Here is a 21,293-nt window from a genome sequence, read left to right as displayed (position 1 = left end):
GGATTTGTGCTCTCTCCATAATCCATACTCCATCACACCCGCCCGATACTTAGTGTTGTCTGATAATAATAACTCCCTTGTGCTCAGCCTCCTCCGTTCCTAGCGACTCGCAAAAATAGCATTCTCTTGAACCGTGTGAATCAGCCAAGAAATCTTCGCATCAACAATGCGCGTAAAACAACCATTGCCAGTTCCTATTATTATCTTTCGCGTCTGAGGGTACTAAATAAGTCCAGAGGACAAGAATAGTGTGCATCTAAGCTTTCGAACCTATAATGTTCCTACATTCTTAGTTCCCCTTCCCACCCCCCCATCCATGGCCATCATTATATCCCGACTACGAATCATGGGTCCTCCAACGCTGACCCCAAACATCCATTGTCCGTGGCTATCTACAACACCTAATGGATAGACGAAAAGTGCGCCCAACCGTCTTCCTAATTATCAAACTCGAAACCCACCAGCCCAATCATTGAGCAGATAGGAACCGCCGAAAACCGGCCATTCCGCTGGACCAACCATGAAGTTCACCCCACAAAGGTGTCGAGCCAAAGAAGAATCCAAACCATGACTAGTCTACTGTCTAATGTGGCACTCCGAACTAACCGACCCTTTCCCACTTCTGATTCGCCGGTTGCAGGGGTCCGACACCCTTCCTGGTACTCCGTACATCCTTCTCTTCAGCATGCTCCCTGTCCGTGTCAAGCTCTTGACTCGGCCCATAAATAATGACCATCAGATCATTCGTGGATCCGGGAAACGATCCGGCATCCCGACTCGGTAGTCATGCAGATGGAGGAGATACACATCTTCAAGGGTTCATCAGTCCCAGGCCTCCGGCGTCGGTATACCCATCGGGTCCGAACAATCGTGCAGGGTCCTTACCCCGGGGACACGAAGTGATACAGTAGTACCACTCACTATACTCCATTTAATTTTAAGCATATACATTCAATTCAATGCTACTGGGCTAATGGGCTGAGGTGCTAGAGCTTAGAGGGATGTTGGCACAGATTGACCCGGACTTGACAGAACAATTATCTCTGCCGATTGGTTTACCATCATTTTCGCAGCTGCTGGCTACCCACCTATTAGCCCATCACACGCCCGCTAAACAGGCGTTTTGTTTCTGCCTGGAGAATGGGGTCGGTTTACTTATCAGGGATGCATGCTTATTGATTAATGATTAATATTAGTATTGCGGTTGAAGAGACTAATTGAGTAGGTGGCTACCGATGGATCGGGGGTTACACTCAGGCCAATCTATGTCGTGTACGGCGAGTCCCGCGGATGGAGATCGTCTATCCGGCTATTGTCTTATCCGGTAACAGTACGGAGGGCAGGCGGTCACTCGTGGCAGATGCAGTGGTCCGGCAATGCGGCTGGAGATGCTGAACCCGCGAACCCTTTGGGACTCCGGTGGCTGATGACCGCAACCGAGCATTCTTGCCATGGTCCCCCGGCTGTCATCTTCTGGTTCTGTTATAATCACACTTTCTCCAGCGCGCCCCCCCCTCCGTTGCCTTTGCCCAGCAAACCAATCACGCCTACTAGCCCAGCCTGCTTTACGCGTTTCCGTCCCATTGCTGCCCTCGCAGGCATGCCAGCTGCTGCGCCAATTGACCGCCTTCGTCCCTGCTGCACTTACTGCACTCCGCCTCCGCCCGACAGCTAGCAAAGCTAGTCGGCCATTTCCTCACCCCGCCATCTTCCCCGGTATACTAGCTTCTCCGCTTCAATCACAAACAGGAAAAAATAAAAAAAAAATAAGAGCGGCCCTCACCAACGCTATTCACCCTCAATTGAAGCATGGCAACTCCGAATATGACGGAGAGCAGATGATTGATCCTCACTGGGTTGCTTCGGACATACTGCTGATATCATCTCGATTCATCGTTTCTTCCAGCATCTTAGATTTTCTGCAGCGGACGGTCTTGCTTCCCGCGCACCGACCACACAAGGCGTTTGTCCCACTGATCCACGTAAACGTCCACAATGCACAAGATTTCCCCGGTAGATAAGCGCCGGAGATTTGATCCTGATGCCTCTCTGGTGCTCGTGGGCATCCGGGGGTGCGGGAAGCGGTCTCTGGGATTTGTTGCTGCCACTGCGTTAAAACGGCGGTTCATCACGGAAGACCACTATTTTAAGGAAGTGACCGGATATACCAGGCATGAGTATCTCAAGCGCTATGGAAGTCAGGAATTCCAGCAACGCGATGTCGAAGTCCTCAAGTCAATGCTTGACAACCACCGCTCCCGCTGCGTGATTGAATGCGGTCTCGGCAGTCTTACTCGTCCGGTTCAAGAGCACCTTCGTCACTATTCTGCTACCAATCCAATTGTATACATAGTTCGCGACATGGATCGCATTCAAAGCCTATTAGGTCTGGAGGAGCAATCGGTAAAACTGCTTGCCGAGGGCGATCCCTTACACAGAACATGCTCCAATTTCGAGTTCTACAACGTTGAAGATCGTTCCAGTATCGCCGCTCAGACGGATGAGGGATCGCCGGACCGACGATGTGTTGATTATTCCTTCAAGTTGAAGGAAGCGAAAGAGGATTTCACGCGCTTTGTGCGTTTCGTGACTGGTACAGATGTAGGACACACCAGTTATGACTCGCCTTTTGTCCTACTTGAGACTCCCCCCGAACTTCGCTCCTTCACCCATGCCATTTTTGTACGAACTTCCGACCTGGCAGAAGGCAATGTTAAACTACAAGAGCTTGAGTCAGGTGGTGATGCCATTGAACTGTGTGTTGACCGCTGGGGCGCGGGACTGACAGCAACTCTCAGCAAACAAGTCGCTCTACTTCGGAGGAATGCTCGTACGCCCATCATAATCTCGATAGATAAATCTTCTACAGGAATTGCTAGAGATGATCTGTCTCCCGCAAAGGTGAACAATCTATATTTCGCTATTGTGGAGCATGCCCTACGGCTGGCGGTCGAATATCTGGCCGTGGACTTGAGCCAGGAACAGTCTCGAGTGGAGGAGGCAATTCGCACCCGCGGCAACACAAAGATTATTGGTCAACGCATATTTGAACCTTCTGCGCCAGAGACGTGGGAGAGCGAAGAATGCCTTTCCCTCTATTTTGAAGCCGAGAAGCTGGGGTGCCAGCTCGTTCGCTTTCTCCGGGTTGCAACGACGCGTGAGGATAACGCAGCGGTTGCTAAATTTACAAACAAGGTTCATGCCTTGTCTGGCGAACATCCTCCAGTTATCGCGTACAACATCGGCCGTCTTGGCCGGACCTCGCAAGTGTTCAATTCTATTCTCACCTCTGTAACACACCCAGCAATCGAGAAGTCCTCCGACAACCAGCGAGACCCGCAGATCACGTCTCGTGATGCGGTCCAGGCTCTGTTTCAGAGTTACGTACTGGACCCGCTACAGTTCTTCATTCTCGGAGGCAATGTCGCATACAGTCTTTCCCCTGCAATGCATAATGCTGCTTTCCGCCACTGTGGCATGAGCCATACCTATACTATACCGGACTCGCCCTCGCTTGCAATCATGGACCGGTTGGGCAGGGATTCACATTTTGGGGGGTCAAGTGTGGTTCAGCCATGGAGAGTACAGCTGTCCCATAAGCTCGCGGCGAGGAGCCGCCATGTGGAGGCAATCGGTGCGATCAACACGATCGTACCACTACGCGCCGGTCCTGATGGATCCATGTATCCTTTACAAGAGCAGGCGAGTCGGCGTAACCAGGCCGGTCCTGTGCTAGGGTGGTACGGTGAGAATACGGACTGGGTTGGCATTATGAATTGCATAAACCGCAATCTCTCTCCACGCAATGCCATCAGCCCATCGAAGACTACTGGGCTGGTGATAGGAGCGGGCGGGATGGCTCGCGCCGCTGTCTATGCCATGCTGCGGCTCGGATGCCGTAAGATCTTTATCTACAACAGAACTTTATCACGAGCGGAAAGTGTCGCTCGCCATTTCAACTCCTGGGCAGCCTCACAAGTGGACTCGACGGAAGTTGTGTATGTGCTAAAGTCTTTGAAGGATGAATGGCCCGAGGACGCCTGTCCGCCTTGCATGATTGCATCTTGTGTGCCTGCGGACCGCGACCGGGATGAACCGCCAGCCAATTTTGAAATGCCTATGCAATGGCTGGGGAGCCCAACTGGCGGCGTAGTTCTTGAGGTAAGATCTCTATCAAAGTGCTCAGGTGGGCCTGACTGACGTTTCCTTGCTAGTTTGCTTACAAGCCACTGGACACGCCACTGCTGCGCCAGATGCGTCGTATTCGGACAGAAACCGGGCGCCCTTGGGTGTTGGTTGACGGACTTGACAATGTGGTCGAGCAAGCGATACCCCAATTTGAGCTCATGACGGGACGAAAGGCACCCCGTCGCTTGATGTTTTCAGAAGCCCTTCACAACTATGTTGGCGAAGACGGGCACTTCGATGACAAGACGATCCAAGCCAGGCTCGACCATGTCCGGTAAGAACACTGGTCTGGTGTGTTAAAGAGCATAGCTACCTTACCTCATCTACAGAGGTATATCAATGCTCCATTTAGTGGCTGCAAGTAATCATGACCCTGAGCCCAGTTCGGGTCACATTTTTAAGGTTTTCCTCGACGCAGCCGCTGCTATGTCTAAAGGACTTCCATACCGGGAATATAAAGGATATGTCTGGGGCATTCTACGTTAGAAGGAATTGAGAAGGGCACCTTTATGCAAGGCATGAGGTGGGTGCTGCAGTGCGAGGCTACGACTAGGCCAGGATGCAAAACCCCGCTCATCCGGCAAATTATTAGGGAGTTCGATGGGCTGATATCCCTGCATCTGGATGTGGGTTTTCACTGGTCACAGGAATAGCCCCCGATCACCAATGATCCACTACAGTGCCCGGTCCGACGGATGTTAATGGCGTGGCATCAGGCCTGAATTTAGCTGCTTATGCCATTGTTACTTCGGTAGTACATGCATGCATGGCCAGGCAGCCATAGGCCACGGCCCAGGATTGTACGGTCAAATGGGGAGCTCGATGTTGTCAGCGGCGGTTAAGGCCGGGTGTTTTCGGTGTTTGGCGAGCGGGATTCTTCTGCTGCATTTATACTGCGCCATCATAAATCAGCAGAGGAAGTTCCATATGCAATAGCACGTTCTAATTGACAAGATAGCGTTGCTCTTGAATAACAGAATCTAAGAGTCTTCCAGTCACATTCCATTAAATTGTGTAGCTCTGGTAGATGGGTTACAAATGACAAGGTCCTTTCACTGGTCCTTCTCAACCAGCTCTGCGCAACGGCGTCTCCTCGGTCAAAAGTACTTGGCCTCTGCAGTTGTTACAAGGCTTTCCTTCAGAACAAAGTTGGGGTCAAATGGTATCAAAGATAATAAATATAACTAATACTACTACCAGATAGAACCGCAAAATACATGTATCATAATAACAATACATATGACTACTACTACTACTACTACTACTACTACTACTACTCCTCCTCCTCCTCCTCCTCCTCCTCCCCATCCAGAATTGCATTACAGTAGCAGAACAACTATTGGTCCTAGTACATGCTTCACACGAATGGTCAGTCATTCTACCCACCAAGCCATGCAACTCGTGAAGCACCAACCTGAACCGTGTCAGACATTATTATTTGTAGCGTTTATGAAATTGAAGTCAATCGATCATCCATCCTACTAGCACTCCCTTACTATGCACAAGGACAAATAATTCAGCCCCTGCAAAATATATATATACCCCTATAACATCACCGCTTTACACAGTATAATTCACATTGAACACGTGTCCTACGTACTCGGATCGGCGTCGACATAACATAGCATTCCTCGGAGGTATTCGCAGTGGCTGAGATATTTGCATTGACGCTTGGAATGTTAATCTACAGACGCCCGGGCGGAAACAAGCATACAGGAGGCGCCGAGGGTGGAGGTTAAACGGACGTGAGGAATGACGGACAGAATGGAATATAGATATTGGGACGGGCTGAGTTGAGCTTTACCTTTTATCTTTTTATGAACTTCTTCTTTCTCTCATCAATAGATTTCGCTCTTGTCCTTGGGTTCAGTTACTGTTGCATTGATTGCAATTGCTGGGCTACTACTGTATGAAACAAGTGGTGCCTCTGTCTTTTGAATACGGATAAGAACAAACGGCATCATGCATAACTGCTACATCGCAGCGCTACTTCTTCTCAGCAGCAGTAGCAATGCCCTCGCAGAGCAGCGCACAACAGACGAGTTCACCTTCAGCTGCGATCCATTGACGACGCAACTGTCCGATCCGATAGTCGCGCCAGGGAAGCCATCTACGCACACACATGCCGTTACCGGGGGCACAGCATTCCAGAGAACAATGAATGAGAGCACGGCGCAGAACGCAAAGGGGACGACGTGCGAAGTGGATATTGATAGGAGCAATTACTGGGTTCCACAGCTTTATCATCGCATGAGAAATGGATCGTTTGAGCTCGTGGAATACCAGTCCAGTGTAGGTATTGCTTCGGACTTCGCTGGCAGTCCTGAAAGCTTGGTTGAAGACCGCGACGAACTGGCTAATAAATTAGATAGAGTATTTATTACTTTGATCGAGCGTGTAATTATACGGCTAGTGCTACGGATTGTGATGAGAAGCTGGTTCCATTGGCGCCGCCGAAAGGTCTGCGCATGCTTGCTGGGGATCCGAGTCTTCGGTTCGTTTGCCTGTTTTATATTTCGATGGGTGAGGGTGCTGATATCAGATGGGAACAGGACCTATAATGATTCGAACTGGTCCCAGCGTGCGGTCAGTCATATGTGCATTGGCAAAGATGGAAGCTCAAATGAAACGAAGGGCTTGCCTCAGCAGCCTTGTGAAATCTTGAGGTCGCAGGTCTTCATGCCTTCCTGTTGGGATGGAGAGAATCTGGACAGCTCAGATCATAAGAGTCATGTAGGCGTCGTTGTCTACGGGCATTTGTGGGGGTGCTGACAGTGTTTGTAGATGGCGTATCCCGACACTGGAGACTATAACAAGGGTGTTTGCCCCAAGTCTCATCCCGTTGCGATATATTCCATCTTTCTGGAATTCTTTTTCAACACAGCGCCCCATCCAGACTACAAGAACTGGATATACGCGACAGGTGATAAAACCGGATACGGCTTGCACGGAGATTTCATGTACGGTTGGACAGACCAGGTCGCCTTGCAGCAGGCTATAGACACCTGTACCGGTCCACAAGGATTGACCGACCCAGACTGCTCGATAACGAGAAACCAAACAAGAGACTTGGCTCCAATGCCGCAGCCATTGGATGTACCTGCACCAGATGACAATATTGGTCAACATGGCCCCGTTGATAGATTGCCCGGTCATCGTAACTGGGTAACTGAGCATGACAATTCAACCTTGCATGGATGAGTTGGGCCTGCATAAATCGACACCGAGTTCGTGTATATAGCTTCGATGAGATGACGTAGTATCGATATTGAACTGCACACATTCTCGCGACTGTAAACAGTCGGTAATTGGATGATCTGGCACGCGAGGAGAATAGCTGCCTTATGACGAGTTGCAGACTGACACATGAGGCCTCCAATCTTGGTGACTAGTAAGCTGGTTCCAGAACCGCGAGTCCAGACCTTAGATCCCGCAGAATGCCGGGCTGAACTGTAGCCAAGGGCAGAGGTAGCCATAAGGATGAGAGCCCAATCCATGAGTTGAGCATGCGCTTGCAGCGATCGCAACATCAGCCAACGTATCCCATCCCCTTCCTCCACCATTTCCAGACACCGCGTTGTTCCATTAAACTTCCAAACTCCTTGACGGTTTCTACCTCCGACACACCGGCTCTTATATCCCTCATTTTCGTCTGGGGTAATTGCTGCTGATCTCGAAGCTCTGTTTGATTCTCGTCGTGGAGAAGCCCTGGCCGCGTAGCTAGTTGAAAATCCTTGTACCGTAGTTTCCGAACGACAGTCACCCAAGACTCAACAGCGCCTTGGTCTTTCGCCTCGACATACATTATCCCAGGACATCCACCGGAGCGCAGAAGCACGAAGCAATTGTGTATGTCGGCTGCGCGTTTCAGCGCAGACACCTTTTTGCGGGATGTGATGTGGTGGGTTCGGATGAGGGCGTTGTAGAACATCGTTCTTTAATTCGTGTAATCCGGGTTAAGCCATTGATTTATGGTTGAGTATATGACATCTCCACGAAGGACAGGTAACGGGGAATTTGTAGTGGTAGAGCTGGATGCCGACCGCAAGTGTGGTGGTAGCAGTGTTTCCTCGGAAGGTGATTGGTAAAGGGGAAATACTCGGGTCTAACCGCCCGTGTCTGGGATTAGACGTGCTATGGGCGGCAGTTGTGTGACCTGAGCTGCTTCACTGCCCTGCTGATTCTTTGAAATGTAAGTATTGTGGTGGCAGACAGAAGGTTGAAAGGACGTGGAGGATGAAGGGCAGCCACAACTTGGGATCTCGGCTTCTGCCAGTGCGGACGCCCAATCAGATGACCGCGGCTGAGCGAACCTTGGTTGATTCTTGTTTCCAAAAAGAATTCTGGGACAAACTTAACATGATATTCAATGGTGTATAGGCACGCTTGAATCTCGTTCTACACAGGTTATCTCATGTGCTGCTGAGTCACAGCAAAATTGAGGCTGCCCCTTGAACAGCTTCATCACCTGTCAATATCGCACTAGTGCCGCGTGAACTATTGCATAACGTAAATTCTAGGACATCTGAGCAAGGCAGCTACCGCTATTGTAGTATCCCTACTACCCCAGTATCAAGCCTTTGCCTTTGATCTTTATGCGATAAATAGATACCCTTTATGTGCCGTTGCTCCAGCCATAGCTAAATTTGGACAGACATTCAGTTTGGGGAATACCGGTACGACTCTCGTGTTCTATTACTAAACTTCTGCCTTTTCATCTGCCTACTTCTCCCACTACCATAGTAGTTTCACGAATCTGTGATGAGATATACGACCTGCTGCGCCGGAGAATTTCACCTGGAGGTGACTTCCTACCTGGAGGCGTTTATCTGCCTTCATCTCTCTTCCCACCAGAATCTTCCGCCCCTGGTCAAAACATAACCCACACGATTTGACATCCCCATCTCCTGCCTCACCCGGCATCCTGAGACTTCCTCCTTTTCCTCAAAAACTATTAAAGCCGCGACGTATCGAACTCAGGCTGGTGTTAACCCCATGAAAGCCATTCGGTGCTGGGCAAAAAGACGTAATTTTGCCATATCCAAGGGAAGAACTGCATTTGGATTTTGACCAGCCTCCATATGAGAACCAAAAACATCCTTCTTTGTCAGCTGGACCTCCTCGGCTCCGAGGTCGGGACTAGGAACAGGTGCTGGGAAGATGGGCTAGATAATGTCTGTTAGCTTGGGTGTCTAACCTCAGAAGGAGCGTTCAGTACCGTGATTGATAGGTCGAGCCCACCCGTCGGACTTCGTTTCCACATTTCAAGAGACCCTTTCACCCTATTTCGAACAAGTTTTGTCCACTTCAACAACATTACCACGTTCACGTTGGTTGTTCCAAGCATCCAAAGATCTCTATCTGCGTATAATCGGGGCCAGGATTCACTCCACCCGCTCTCTATGACGACCGAAGGACATCTATCTGAATCTGGCCGTAGGAATAAGTCGGGCTCCTTCTGAGAATGGAGGTATGTCCCAGTAAAACTGCTGAACCCTATCACTATACATCAGTATGCCACTATCAATCAGAGTCAAGGACTTACTCGTCCCCACGCCGAAGTCCAAAAGATCCATCTCATCTGGGGTCATCAAACTACCACGCGTCCAGTTCTGAGCGGCATTGAAAACCCATCTATGGTGGACGTCGTGTAATTCTGTAGGCATTACGCGTACCCACAGCGTCCCCGTGCGAGAGTTGAAGTTCACTCTATCTTATGATCAGGACATTATAGTGTATACTCAGTGGGTTATCTTACCTTGCACAACTCGACTCGACCACGCTGGACTCAAGAAGGGAGTCGCAGACCAAAGCGCCTTTCTCAGGCTCGATACCTTCATAGACAATCTCGGTGAAGTCGTGGATCTTAGGTATCTTTCGGACTATTTCGTTAAAGATCTTCTGGGCAGTCATGGGTTGAGCTTCTAGATGAGTGGTGCTTCGAAGCTCTCGAGTGGGGGCTTGCAAGGCGGCTCCAGAACCGAGGACTCTGTTGTTACCAAAAGACATTTTGGTGACCTTGGAAGAGGAAACTGCGATACTGTATTGCGTTAATGGAAAGTATGTTGTATAAGCCAGCAGTGTCCAGTGGTTATAGAGGAAGTGAAGCGAGAAGGGACTTTGGGTGCGGAGCAAGGATAAAAGTCAAGCGAGATCAGATTCTTAAGAGATACTTGAGGTACTCAAGGAAGCTGCAAAGCGTTCAGTGCGTTCAGGGAAGGAATGGTCTGTAATCAACACCACGTTTTCAGCCGAGAAAGATGAAAGGGTGGAAGGTGAGCAAAGAGCAGAGGAGATGAAGATTGGAATCAATAAAAACACCGCGAACTTATCGAGCGGGACTCAATATGTTTTCCTGGAACATATAAATTCAGAGATTGAAGGGTGGGAAATAGATGATTTATATGTGGGATTTGATTGAAAGAGTTGAGATTGATGACAGATGGATGAGCATGTATATGACGCTAGTTTGTTCCTGAGGCATCAACTTACATGTTGAATCAGTCATTAACACAACGGAGGCAGAATCCCTATGATTCACTTCTTACCCTTTGATGAATCAATTACTAGCATCTCTGTAATTTGTGAAACTTTCCTTGTCAAGATCTCTATTAGTGTGAAGCCCTTTGATTTACCAGCCAGGGGCCTTGGCAATCCGCAAAAGATGAAAACATAGTGTGCCCAAATAAGTAGTGGCAACACATGCATGTCGTTTCCATGCCGCATACATGAAGCGAATATTCACGATGGCTGCACCACAAACAGGAGACGTAACTCATTCGTCATCCGGGCATCCCATTGCGATGTGGAAGCAGGCATTCTCAATTAAGCAACGAGTCATACGGTGACAGGACGGTAGTATACCAACAGTACATGTAACCTATATGCATGCTTCTCGGCTCAAACGATCAAATATAATATCGGTTTTGAAGCCTCATCAGAACAACCTTCAAGAAAGTTCGGCTCCATTTTGCAGATCTTCAACCCACCCCTGGCAGCCAATATGAGAGCCAACATGGCTCATTTACGGCCTTCACAAGACTTAGAGTCCTTAGCTTAGAGCGACGTGGGATACAAGATGCCGCAAGCCCTCCAGACTATTTAGAATGCTTGGTTCTAAGGAATTTTGACCGTCCGGTGTATGGGTTTCTGGCTAGCCTGTTATCGAAGAGCAAAAACGGCCGGCTACCTCTGAAATCTCTTTAGATACACGAATTGTCGTCTGTATACGCAAAGTACAATAATCTGATCCTTGGGATCGGGCCTCTTCTTGAGGTGGCTAGGACTAAGGAGGACAGATCGGCAATGATGAAGGCATGTCAACGCTTGGAAGATCTCATCAAGGCGGCGGACTTTTCAGTCAAGATTCTCGACTGTGAGGTCTGAGATATATACGTCACTAAGCTGGAGGTGTTCTTGGACTCTGGGATCAGGTTTGGGAAGGAATATAGGTTGAATATACCTAAGATGCAGGAGTCGATCTATTTTATTTCAGTGATACGTAGCCTTATTCGTTGAAGCAATTTTCTACATCGTTTCCTTCCGCAAAGGTTGCGCCAGAACCTGTCCATGCAGGTTTGGCTTCTAGGATGTTTTACTTGTCTCATTGCCGAGTGAGAGGATATCATGAGTTAGTGTATCTGTATAGTAACCATAGAATCAAGCTAAACTATGTACATATTTAATCTTACTTTGGTGACCTGTAGTCTGGCAGTTACTAACCATGATGGCCGACCCGAACATATCTCTATATAATGCCCATTATTACTGAATCACTATTCCCAGCTGCACACACCCTAGTAGGGCATCCAAATCCTAGCTAACAACAGAAGCACTATAAAGACGCAAATGTATAAGATGGTATCACATCGCTATGCCAAAACAAACCAACCAAGAACCATTTATCAACCCCAATCATCATCTCACTCGGCCAACCCCTAGGAAAGCACAATCTATATATACCAACCATCACCAATATCGAACCAAACCTAAACCCCAAGAACCGCACCCCAAAAACTAACCGGCATCGGAATTGATTCAATCGCCTCCGGGAGCTTACTATAATTCAAAAACCACGGACTAGTATAATAGCCCCACGCTGCCACGAATGCCGCATTCACGAGCCAAATAACAACCCGAGAGATAGTACTCTTCGCGGGAAGGACACGCGGCAAGATCTGATCGGAGATGATCTGCTGCACGACCACACAGGCTGGCAGGACGCAGAAGAAGAACATCATCATGAACGCGGCGTACCAATCCTTTGAGACGGCGTAGGTCCCCGCTGCGTGGACAACGCCAGATACCATGAAGGAGAGGCAGACGATGAGGAGGCGTTTGAGGCCTAAGGGGCATGATTCTGGTACAAGGGAGAGGGAAAGGGCCAGGAATGGCCGACGGCAGAGGTCGTGCCACATTTTGCCCCAGATGTCTGGATTGTTCTTTTATTAGTCTTGTTGTGCTTGGACGAGTAAGAAAAGGGGGGCGGGTAGGTGACTTGCCTCGTAGGCTAAAGGTGAACATGTATCGGATTGCCCCGAAGACAGGAGGATACATCCACGGTTCCGCTGCGAGCTGCGGAGAGATGATCCGCAGCACACCGACGGAAAATACGCCGGTAGCGGCGTGGATTCCGTCTACGAAGGCGTATGAGGCCATCCAGTGTACTGGTGGGAGGACGAACAACCGGATCACGCCCTCAGTTTTGGCCGGGGATGCTTGGATGCCCAACACATTTGTCAGGAATATCTCTACGAAGTTGCTGACGCTGGAGTAGTTCCGCCCAATCGCTGTCTGGTACGAGTCGATGATGAAATAGGCTACGAGAGCTCGACAGAGCTTGCCTATCAGGAACGTGAAGCGGTCATCATCCGCTACCAGGACGATGTCCTCGCGTTTAGGAACGCAGCCATTTGCGCCATCCGGGGCTGAGGCAGCCTCGAGCTTCCGGACGAGAGGCTGGTACTTGGGAGAGCCGTAGCTCCAACCCACGGCGCGTGGATTGATGATCAGATCGCAGACCTGGACAAAGCGCTTCCAACCTAGCGTGGGAGATATGGGCTCCCATGTATATACGGGTGAAGAGGATAGGTAAGACACTCTTTGTAGGCGCTTTAAGTGACTCAGATCTTGGACCAGGAGAAGTTCCACAGCGCGGATGACAAAGGAAGTAGACAGAAATGCGTTGGTATATCTGATAAAGTCCCTCGTATCCGGCGGGTAGAAAATGGCGCTGCAGGCGCTGAGGACAATGATGCCATAGAGGGTGTCTCTCAGACCTGGAAGCAAGGGGAACTTGACATGTAAAAATAAAGCCGCAATCAAGACGGGCAAAGTGTACATGTTGCGGAGGAGGTGAGTTTCAGGACGGAAACTCCAGGAAATAACACCCGCATGCAGAGAAGACAAGGGAAAGAAAGCAACGCGATCTAAGTTGAGGCGAGGAAGTGTTGAGGGTATTCAAATGACTGTTGGAGTGGCGGCGATTGGGTGTCTTTTGGCGCGGCTGATCATCCGCGCGGGCCCGCATTAATCAGCGGTATCGGAATCTGATATCTACTCCGGCTTCCCACTTCGGGCGATCGGACAACTTGTTGGATTGTGTGCCAGATCATCGTGATGGGCAGAGTGATGATTTTGCCTCGGAAAAAGTGGGACGCTTATATTGTTGCGTATGGAGCAGCTATAACCTCTCTCCGATGAGGTCGGATTTGAAATCCGCGTGTTCCCGACAGGACAACTGGTGAGAAACTCCGCGGAGTAGCCTAAATACCAGGGCTGGCTGTTCTGGTTGTCTTTTAAATGCTCATTCCTAGAAACACAGAGGCTGGCATAATTATCGTCGCTCTTTTGGATACTCTGTCAAAATGCTTTGTTGCTTAATCGAGAGTTCACCACAATGGGATGCCTGATGACGCATGCACTAAGCCTCCAAGAATTGACTTACAATACTCACAGTACAGAGCTTAGTTGGGTACTTGATGCGGTATAATTGTCATATCAATCGCAGTGGACTAGAACCGAAGCTATGTTTGTGTTGCTGTCAATGCTTTACCTATAAATGAATGGCAATATGGATAGAGAACCCACTTCGTAATACTTGAGATCATGGATATATTGCAGTTGATTCCTTCAACATCAGTTCCTACCAGTGCTCCTCTTCCATACCTTCTCATATAGTAGACTATACGAGCACTTAATTTGCATCAAGTCATTCATCAAATGATACCAGAGGTGAATAAACTAGCATTCTGCCTACATCAGGTTAATGAGTAGGCGATCATGAATTCAATGCGTCAGGTACTGAGTCGGCGCTATAAAATCACCCCTTCCTCTCTTCGTATCTTTCTCCCTCTCTCATTTCTCCGGATTAGGGACTAGCGAGTCTTCATCGCCGATGGCTGTAATGGTTTCGGCAAGTGACATTATTACTATCTCTTGAGTTGACCGATTGTGACTGTGGATACTGGCGTGGAAATAAGCACTTTGTCTTTCTATTGGAATGTAGCACACCAATGTTTAACCGCATCTTCAAATGATTTTACTGGATATATGCTACTTCTTCAAGGTGAACAGACATATTTGGATCAAGGTAAAACAACCTACCCATAGCTGTCGTCGAAAGTGGATGGAGTGAATCTTGGCCCCGCTTACATGCCGATATGACGGCCCGACGTAGCCTCGAATGAGAATTAGATATCGAACCTAAAGATACAGGAGAAGATAAAGAACCCTCGGCATTGATGCACCGTGGGACTGATACTATTTCAACCCTAACATTTACAGTCATACAACCTGGACAAGGGGTCCACACGACATTGCAGTAGAGAAGTCAAACAAAAGCCAAAGAGATACTCGATACAAGGTGACTACTGTCTAAAGCGCACAGGGATGTCCCAGTGGTTCATCAAATCGCGTGTGGAACTCTCGCCCTTGAATCTTAGAATGGGTCGACTGCACACTTGAGGCCGACGACAAAAGGAAATCCCAACTAAGCAGCCCCGCGAATCCCACCTGGGTAAAAAAGATTGACTCTATAGGTAGTTTCATGCACATTCAGGCCACGATCAATGTAATATCCACGCCGTCCGCCTCGCCACCTGCTTCTCTGGAATGGTTCGCACCACCAAAGAGAATAGTGGAATGGACTTCTCAATACCTAAAAGGCTAGCTAATTGATTACCAGCACCCATTGGTTCACAAGGGATTTACACACGGAACACCGCTCGTTGCCAACGCGGCCGAAAAACAAGGCCCCAGAAAATATAGAACTAAGATACTTCTGGCCTAACTTCAATGGTGATTAAGACATTTACTCTGGTACGCTAATATGCAATGACAAGTTATAGAATTCTATTGTGGATGGAGCAAACTGCAGTCCTGTTTACATGCCGATAGAGACTTGCGGATCGATGAAACAAGCCAATTCAATGTGGTGATATAGCTGAAGTGGTCAGAATTTGTCGGTAATAGAGTGAAAGGGGACGTGCAAATGTGGACAAGGTGTCCCACAGGAGGGCTCAGACCATCACGGTAAGAAACATGGTATTTACGTAGAAACCGGGTCCTCAATCTAACATCTAAAGGCTAGTCTAGCCCCGCTCCTGGAACGGAGGGGATTCTTTCACGTCCACGGGAAACTGCACAAGATCCCAACGCTGTTATTCCGTATTCAACTAAATATGGCGTACCTACATGACTTTGCTGAGGAGTGGATGACTTTAAAGTCTAATGCATCGTTAACCTAGAAGTCTTTTTGTCACAGCACCAAGACGATATTAGTGTGGGAAATTCGGAGAGTATTCTTTCAAATACTAGATAAGAGTTTTGACTATGCTCGGTGTTTGCTAGGCCCGAAGGCCGATATGCAACAGACTGTTTTAGCTTAGCAGCGCATTGTTCACGGTATCTATCGACGCTTATATGGTCATGAGGACAAGTTTGGGTGCCTACGATGATGATGAGACCATGCAAGCCAATAGCTTAAATCTAATAATTTTTCTTATTATAAACTTAACTGAATTACTTATTTATCTGTAAGAAAAGAAGCCACGACCAGCCTAGGTAGTATTGCCTCACATGGCAGGACAGTCGTATCGAGTAAGATACAAGACAAGCACTGGATGGGCTTCTCCACCTGTGCAATGTTCAGCCCTATGGGAAATGCAGGCCTGGGGCTAGACTAGATTCAGCTAGAGCCGACATCTGATGTTGTCACGCTTGCCGTCCCCTCCACTTCATTTCCAGAAGAGACGGAGTTTCTTCCAAAAATTACATTATTTTCCGTATGGATATAATTAGAACCAGACTTGGATCAGTTTATATTTAAAGGCACTGCATGGAATGGGTACTCAACAGGTAAATTTTCCCCTTGTTTCATTGTCTTTTCTTGCTGTGGACCACTGACAAACATGCTTATGTGAGCGAAGCTAACCATAAACCGTAACTCCGAGATCTCGGACATCCACATCGAGCAAGTCCGATGGGTAATCCCGGATGACTCCTGAAGAGGCAGAACTAAACCCATCGACTAATGAGATACTACGAAGAATCCAAAGTACGCCCCAGGCTGCCACTAACCACTCAAGCCCATCAAGTGCCACACACTCTGAATGACCACGTCTTACTCCTGAGCCAAATTAGGCAGCGAAGCCCGTGGGGCTCGGCCGTAAGCTTACAGATCAGATAAGACTTTGATGTCGCCGGTCGCTGCTGTCGACCTCCGCTTCATCTCTAACATCAACTTCACGACGATCCACCGCCGATAGAACTGCATCAGGTGACTTGGCACGGTCGGATCCATCTCACCACCATCAGTCACATCATCGCCCCGAGCTAGAATCCTGCTCTTTTTCTCCAAGCAATGGAAGAAGACCACTCTCCAAAGTCTCCGCCGCGACGGCGCAGACCACCCCTATCTTGCACCATTTGCAGGCGTCGCAAGCTAAAATGCGATCGCTCCCTGCCATGCGGACAATGCGTCAAGTCCAAAACGCCAGATCAATGCATCTACGTTGGCCCTCAGGCGCCGGTGTCGGGAAGTGCTTCCCGCACCCCGCCAGAACGCGTGCGTGTCTCCAGCAGTCGAGCCAGCCCGGCGCACGGTGGCCTCTATGTCTTTGATTCCAAGCACCAGTCCGCAAACAGGGTGACCAAGCCGAAAGCGCGATCGGACGAGTTGCACGAGCTGCGTAATCGCATCCAGTTCCTGGAAAGCGCGCTCTCCAAAACTGGGTCTATGCACACCCCAGAAAGTTTGGGTGGTGACTCGGTAGACATCGGGCATCGTTTGGGTCCGGAGTCGCAAAATCTCATTGACAATGTGAAAGATCTCCCCGATCGGTGTTGTTTTCGGGGGAAGAAAATCCGCACGCGATTCGTTGGACGGAGTCATTCGTCTGTCTCTATCTCTTTTGTAAGTGTGCGTTATGCCATGGCTAATTCGTAAATGGTGCTAATATCCGCAGTTTGAAGATGTTGGCAAGTTCATGCGGGGCCGCCGCAGTACGCTGAAGAGAATCCCCAATTACAAGAAGTTCAAGGACTTCAAGGGGGAGATATGGGCTCGAGAGCGACAGGAGCACCAGCGCGCCTATCAACAAAAGTCTCCCTCGCTGGAGGAGATGGTTCCGCCTCGACAAGTTGCTGATGAACTACTCAAATTGTATCTGACCACGTTTGAGACGACACATCGTATCTTGCATATCCCGACATTCCTGGAGCAGTACGAAAACTTCTGGGCGGGAGCACAGCCTAAGGAACCGTCTTTTGTGGCAAAGCTGCTGGCATTGATGGCAGCCAGTTGCTGTTTTTTGAACCCGAACACTAAGATTAATGGGGAGAGCAGAGTGTATCAGACAGCCGCTGAATGGATTGCCGGTGTTCGGTCGTGGATTGCGCTCACGCTGGTCAGCTCAACCATCGATTTCAACATTTTGCAAATTGAATGTCTTTTGATGATTGCACGGCAGGCTGATGCGATTGACGGGGACATTGTGTGGATCTCCTCTGGCTCGCTCATACGGACTGCCATGACCATGGGGCTGCATCGGGATCCTCATCGATTTGGCAAGATGACCAAATTCTGGGCCGAGATGCGCCGGCGGCTATGGGCAACCATTTTGGAGCTCGACTTACAGTCGTCCTTGGATGGCGGAATGCCACCCACGATCGACCTGGACGAATACGATTGCGAGCCGCCCTCTAACTTGGACGATTCCCAGCTGACGGAAAATATGGTCGATGATCCCGTCCCGAAAGATATAGGGGTATACACACAAAGCACTTTTCAGGTTTTGCTCCTGCAGTCGCTACCCCTGCGACTCCGCATCGCCAAGGCCATTAACAGTCTGAAACTTACGATATCATATGACGAAGCCTTGCGGCTGAGCGAAGAGCTGATCCAATTCATGCACTTTGGCTTGGAAATCTTCCAGAAGGCCGGACCGACCCCTTCGGGAACCGCCCCGTCATTCGCGCAGTCAATGTTGGTGTTTTTGTTGCGGCGATCGATTCTCGTTCTGAATCGGCCTTTTGCGCTGAGTATTATCCGGTCGCCGAAATTCTCTTATTCGCGAAAGATCTGTCTCGAGTCCGCACTGGAGATCCTCTCTCACCACGAGCCCCCGGCGAGCTCGCAGGTATGCCCGCATCTGGGGCAACTGAGCGGGGGAATGTTCCGCGATGAGTTTTTGCACGCTGCTCTGACGGTATGTGTTGAACTGTACCTGCAGGCGGGCGAGTTCAACACGCAGAACACATCGACAATACAGTCCAGCGCACTCACATCATTGAATGATCTGGTACGGTCGCAGCAGGAGGTGATGATCGGAGCAGTCGAGCGGACAGTTGAAACATTCGGCAGCCGGATCACACCAAACGGCAAGGGAGGGAAGGCCTTCTTTCTGCCGACGCTCGTTTTGTCATCGGTGAGGGCGAGACTGCGAGGAGAAGATCCGCAGAAGGCGATAGAGCGGGACGCGATGCAATGTATGCAGATGTGCGAGCAGATGTTGCAGGGAGCAAGTTGGGAGACGGTCCGAGCCAAGGCCACATCGACAGTACGTATGAATTCCGATTTGTTTTTGATATATGCTAACAGAAGTAGCCGATTTCTACACCATCGTTGAGTCTGGCAACGCCAGAAATGCAATTCGACCCTGCATCCTATGGGCTGGATACAGTGAGTTCTGATAAGCCATCTGGTAGAGACGAATGCTAACGGATGCAGTCTGAATTCGGGACACTATTCGACCTCAACGACTTTGCGATCCCAGATATGTGGGACCAGGACTTTTTGGCGCTGTTGTAGACAAGGGTTGGTAGTACCGAGGCGTTGGAATGGCGAATTATTGCGATCAAGAATAAAAGATTCATGTGAAGCCGACAGGCTATGATGTACGATATGACTGCCGATCATTACATAGATTTAGTATATAATCTTCTCCCATCTCCACAGCAAGAGCATCTCCTAACCAAGCACCTCACTCATGTCGTAAGTTACTCCTTCACTTCACACTACAGTACATCCTACTAAGAGAATCAGATCCCTTCTCACAATTCTCGGCCTCTCAGCCCCAGCAGGCCACGGCCTCCCCAACCGCGCCATCCCCTACCTCCTCTTCAACTGGTTCTACGCCTACGGCATCCTCAGCACGCGGCCCGCGAAACGTCTCCTCCGTATCGACCACAACGTCGCTCCCCGAGAAGACCTCCAAGTCTATGGCGAGGCAGCAGTGCAAGCAGGGAAGATCACCCGCAGACAACTGAATCGACTCAAGCGACAGGAGGCAGCGCATGCGAATGCCGTCGAGGGATTCCCGCTGTTCGTGGCGGCTGGTGCGTGACCAACATTTCACCCAAAGCCAATGCCTCTTTTCTTATGAGTAAAATGCTAATTGATTTCATGGGTGATATAGTGGTAGTAGCCTTACACACAGGCCTCCCTAACGACGTGATCAATGGTATCGGGGCATGGTACACGATATCTAGGATCTTGTTCGGGCTTGCGTATGTGTTTATTGAGTCGGAGACGTTGAGTTTTTCGCGGTCGGTGCTGTGGTGGTCTGGAAATATTAGTTGTATTACTGCTTTGGTGTTGGGGGGGAGGAAGTTGTAATTCGTTTTGTGTCTTGATTATGAGATTTTTGATTTTGGGATTCATTTGTTGGGTGTATGGGAGGGACAATGTGGGGATAAGTCGGAGATTGGGATCGCCTGTTGGGAACGATCTGCGGGGTTTAGTGGGGAGATAAACAGATGGGCCGAGGAAGAGACTTGTTTTTTGGGGGAGGCTGATTTATGGGTTTATCTACAACTTAGAGAGTATTTGTATGGCAGGCAAACAGCGTATGCATAAGGCTAGAATTTGAGTTATGTTTGATTATTAACATTGTTTAACGTAAGCGGCAAGCGAGTCGGCCACGTAAGCGAGTCGGCCACCTCCCGCTAGCAGATCATCATTCTGATTTATATACAAAAATGAAGCTTTTTGAACATCTAATTCAACGCTTTAAAGAGCTCTATCTCAAGATACTGCTCGATTAGGACATCTAGTACGTATATGTCCTACAATATGACACGCGCTACACCTAGGAGGCGCCCGACGGCGTGGTTGATTCTCTCTAGGACCTGTATCCCCAGCTTGTTCTTCCAACACTCTAGCGTGGTTGAAAGCCTCAAGCGCTTCTTGTACAGTGAAGCCATTCAAACCATCCATTTGATGTTGATTGCGTTTCTGCTTGGTGGTTCGTTTTTCAAGAGCTTCACGTAGTTGGCGATTTTCATGCTCAAGTAGTATTGTATGATTCAAAGCAATCTCCGCGCCTTTAAAGATGTGCGATAAGGCTGACTGTATTGGTGTAGCTGGTGTATCTTGTTGTTGAAGTAATTGAGATAGTGTAGACTCGTACTTCTTGAATTGCCTTGAATTTCTTGGTGTTTTTGTAAAGATCGAAGAAGAGAAGGTACTTTGACTGCTCGGACGGCTGGTTTCTTTGAAGATCATATTCTCCAGTATCTTGTTTGGATCTAGAGGAACAAGACCTGAAGCTCTAAAAGCGCTTTGTATATTTGCTTTAGTAAACGCTTGAGCATGGGCTTTCGGA

General features: G+C 49.0%; 9 protein-coding genes across 9 annotated transcripts; 5 read left to right on the top strand and 4 right to left on the bottom strand.

Annotated features, from left to right (window-relative positions):
• Positions 1-703: 703 nt before the first annotated feature.
• Positions 704-979, top strand: BDQ94DRAFT_151078 (uncharacterized protein). The gene has a single exon (XM_026767695.1). It carries the CDS (start codon positions 729-731, stop codon positions 909-911), a length of 183 nt encoding a protein of 60 aa, XP_026622168.1. The 5' UTR covers positions 704-728; the 3' UTR covers positions 912-979.
• An 856-nt stretch (positions 980-1,835) lies between these two features.
• Positions 1,836-4,708, top strand: BDQ94DRAFT_87552 (repressor protein). The gene is made up of 2 exons (XM_026776741.1): positions 1,836-4,161; positions 4,215-4,708. The coding sequence occupies exons 1-2, from the start codon at positions 1,996-1,998 to the stop codon at positions 4,464-4,466; spliced, it is 2,418 nt and encodes an 805-aa protein (XP_026622167.1). The 5' UTR covers positions 1,836-1,995; the 3' UTR covers positions 4,467-4,708.
• Positions 4,709-6,150: 1,442 nt separating this feature from the next.
• BDQ94DRAFT_174178 (DUF1996 domain-containing protein) lies at positions 6,151-7,389 on the top strand (the record flags this gene model as incomplete). The annotated part of the gene is made up of 4 exons (XM_026772293.1): positions 6,151-6,480; positions 6,561-6,682; positions 6,741-6,921; positions 6,973-7,389. 4 exons carry the CDS (start codon positions 6,151-6,153, stop codon positions 7,387-7,389), a joined length of 1,050 nt encoding a protein of 349 aa, XP_026622166.1.
• A 152-nt stretch (positions 7,390-7,541) lies between these two features.
• Positions 7,542-8,682, bottom strand: BDQ94DRAFT_87538 (uncharacterized protein). Its single transcript, XM_026776740.1, has one exon. It carries the CDS (start codon positions 8,117-8,119, stop codon positions 7,718-7,720), a length of 402 nt encoding a protein of 133 aa, XP_026622165.1. The 5' UTR covers positions 8,120-8,682; the 3' UTR covers positions 7,542-7,717.
• Positions 8,683-9,149: 467 nt separating this feature from the next.
• BDQ94DRAFT_182652 (uncharacterized protein) lies at positions 9,150-10,197 on the bottom strand (the record flags this gene model as incomplete). The annotated part of the gene is made up of 4 exons (XM_026774212.1): positions 9,150-9,353; positions 9,407-9,684; positions 9,734-9,897; positions 9,947-10,197. The coding sequence occupies 4 exons, from the start codon at positions 10,195-10,197 to the stop codon at positions 9,165-9,167; spliced, it is 882 nt and encodes a 293-aa protein (XP_026622164.1). The 3' UTR covers positions 9,150-9,164.
• A 1,670-nt stretch (positions 10,198-11,867) lies between these two features.
• Positions 11,868-13,643, bottom strand: BDQ94DRAFT_151072 (wax synthase family protein). Its single transcript, XM_026767694.1, has 2 exons — positions 12,690-13,643; positions 11,868-12,619 (listed from the first exon to the last, which is right to left on the bottom strand). Exons 1-2 carry the CDS (start codon positions 13,528-13,530, stop codon positions 12,177-12,179), a joined length of 1,284 nt encoding a protein of 427 aa, XP_026622163.1. The 5' UTR covers positions 13,531-13,643; the 3' UTR covers positions 11,868-12,176.
• Positions 13,644-16,944: 3,301 nt separating this feature from the next.
• BDQ94DRAFT_151070 (putative C6 transcription factor) lies at positions 16,945-19,850 on the top strand. Its single transcript, XM_026767693.1, has 5 exons — positions 16,945-17,608; positions 17,655-19,247; positions 19,295-19,369; positions 19,418-19,681; positions 19,733-19,850. The coding sequence occupies exons 1-4, from the start codon at positions 17,051-17,053 to the stop codon at positions 19,496-19,498; spliced, it is 2,307 nt and encodes a 768-aa protein (XP_026622162.1). The 5' UTR covers positions 16,945-17,050; the 3' UTR covers positions 19,499-19,681; positions 19,733-19,850.
• BDQ94DRAFT_174173 (uncharacterized protein) lies at positions 19,677-20,033 on the top strand (the record flags this gene model as incomplete). Its single annotated transcript, XM_026772292.1, has 2 exons — positions 19,677-19,681; positions 19,733-20,033. The coding sequence occupies 2 exons, from the start codon at positions 19,677-19,679 to the stop codon at positions 20,031-20,033; spliced, it is 306 nt and encodes a 101-aa protein (XP_026622161.1).
• Positions 19,860-20,548, bottom strand: BDQ94DRAFT_151069 (uncharacterized protein). Its single transcript, XM_026767692.1, has 2 exons — positions 20,106-20,548; positions 19,860-20,025 (listed from the first exon to the last, which is right to left on the bottom strand). Exon 1 carries the CDS (start codon positions 20,348-20,350, stop codon positions 20,117-20,119), a length of 234 nt encoding a protein of 77 aa, XP_026622160.1. The 5' UTR covers positions 20,351-20,548; the 3' UTR covers positions 19,860-20,025; positions 20,106-20,116.
• Between the last annotated feature and the right edge of the window lie 745 nt (positions 20,549-21,293).

The sequence above is a fragment of the Aspergillus welwitschiae genome (genome assembly GCF_003344945.1).
Source record: "Aspergillus welwitschiae strain CBS 139.54b unplaced genomic scaffold BDQ94scaffold_39, whole genome shotgun sequence".
Classification (NCBI taxonomy): Eukaryota; Fungi; Ascomycota; class Eurotiomycetes; order Eurotiales; family Aspergillaceae; genus Aspergillus; species Aspergillus welwitschiae.
Note: the sequence above shows the minus strand (reverse complement) of the source record. Positions and strands in the feature narration are given on the sequence as shown.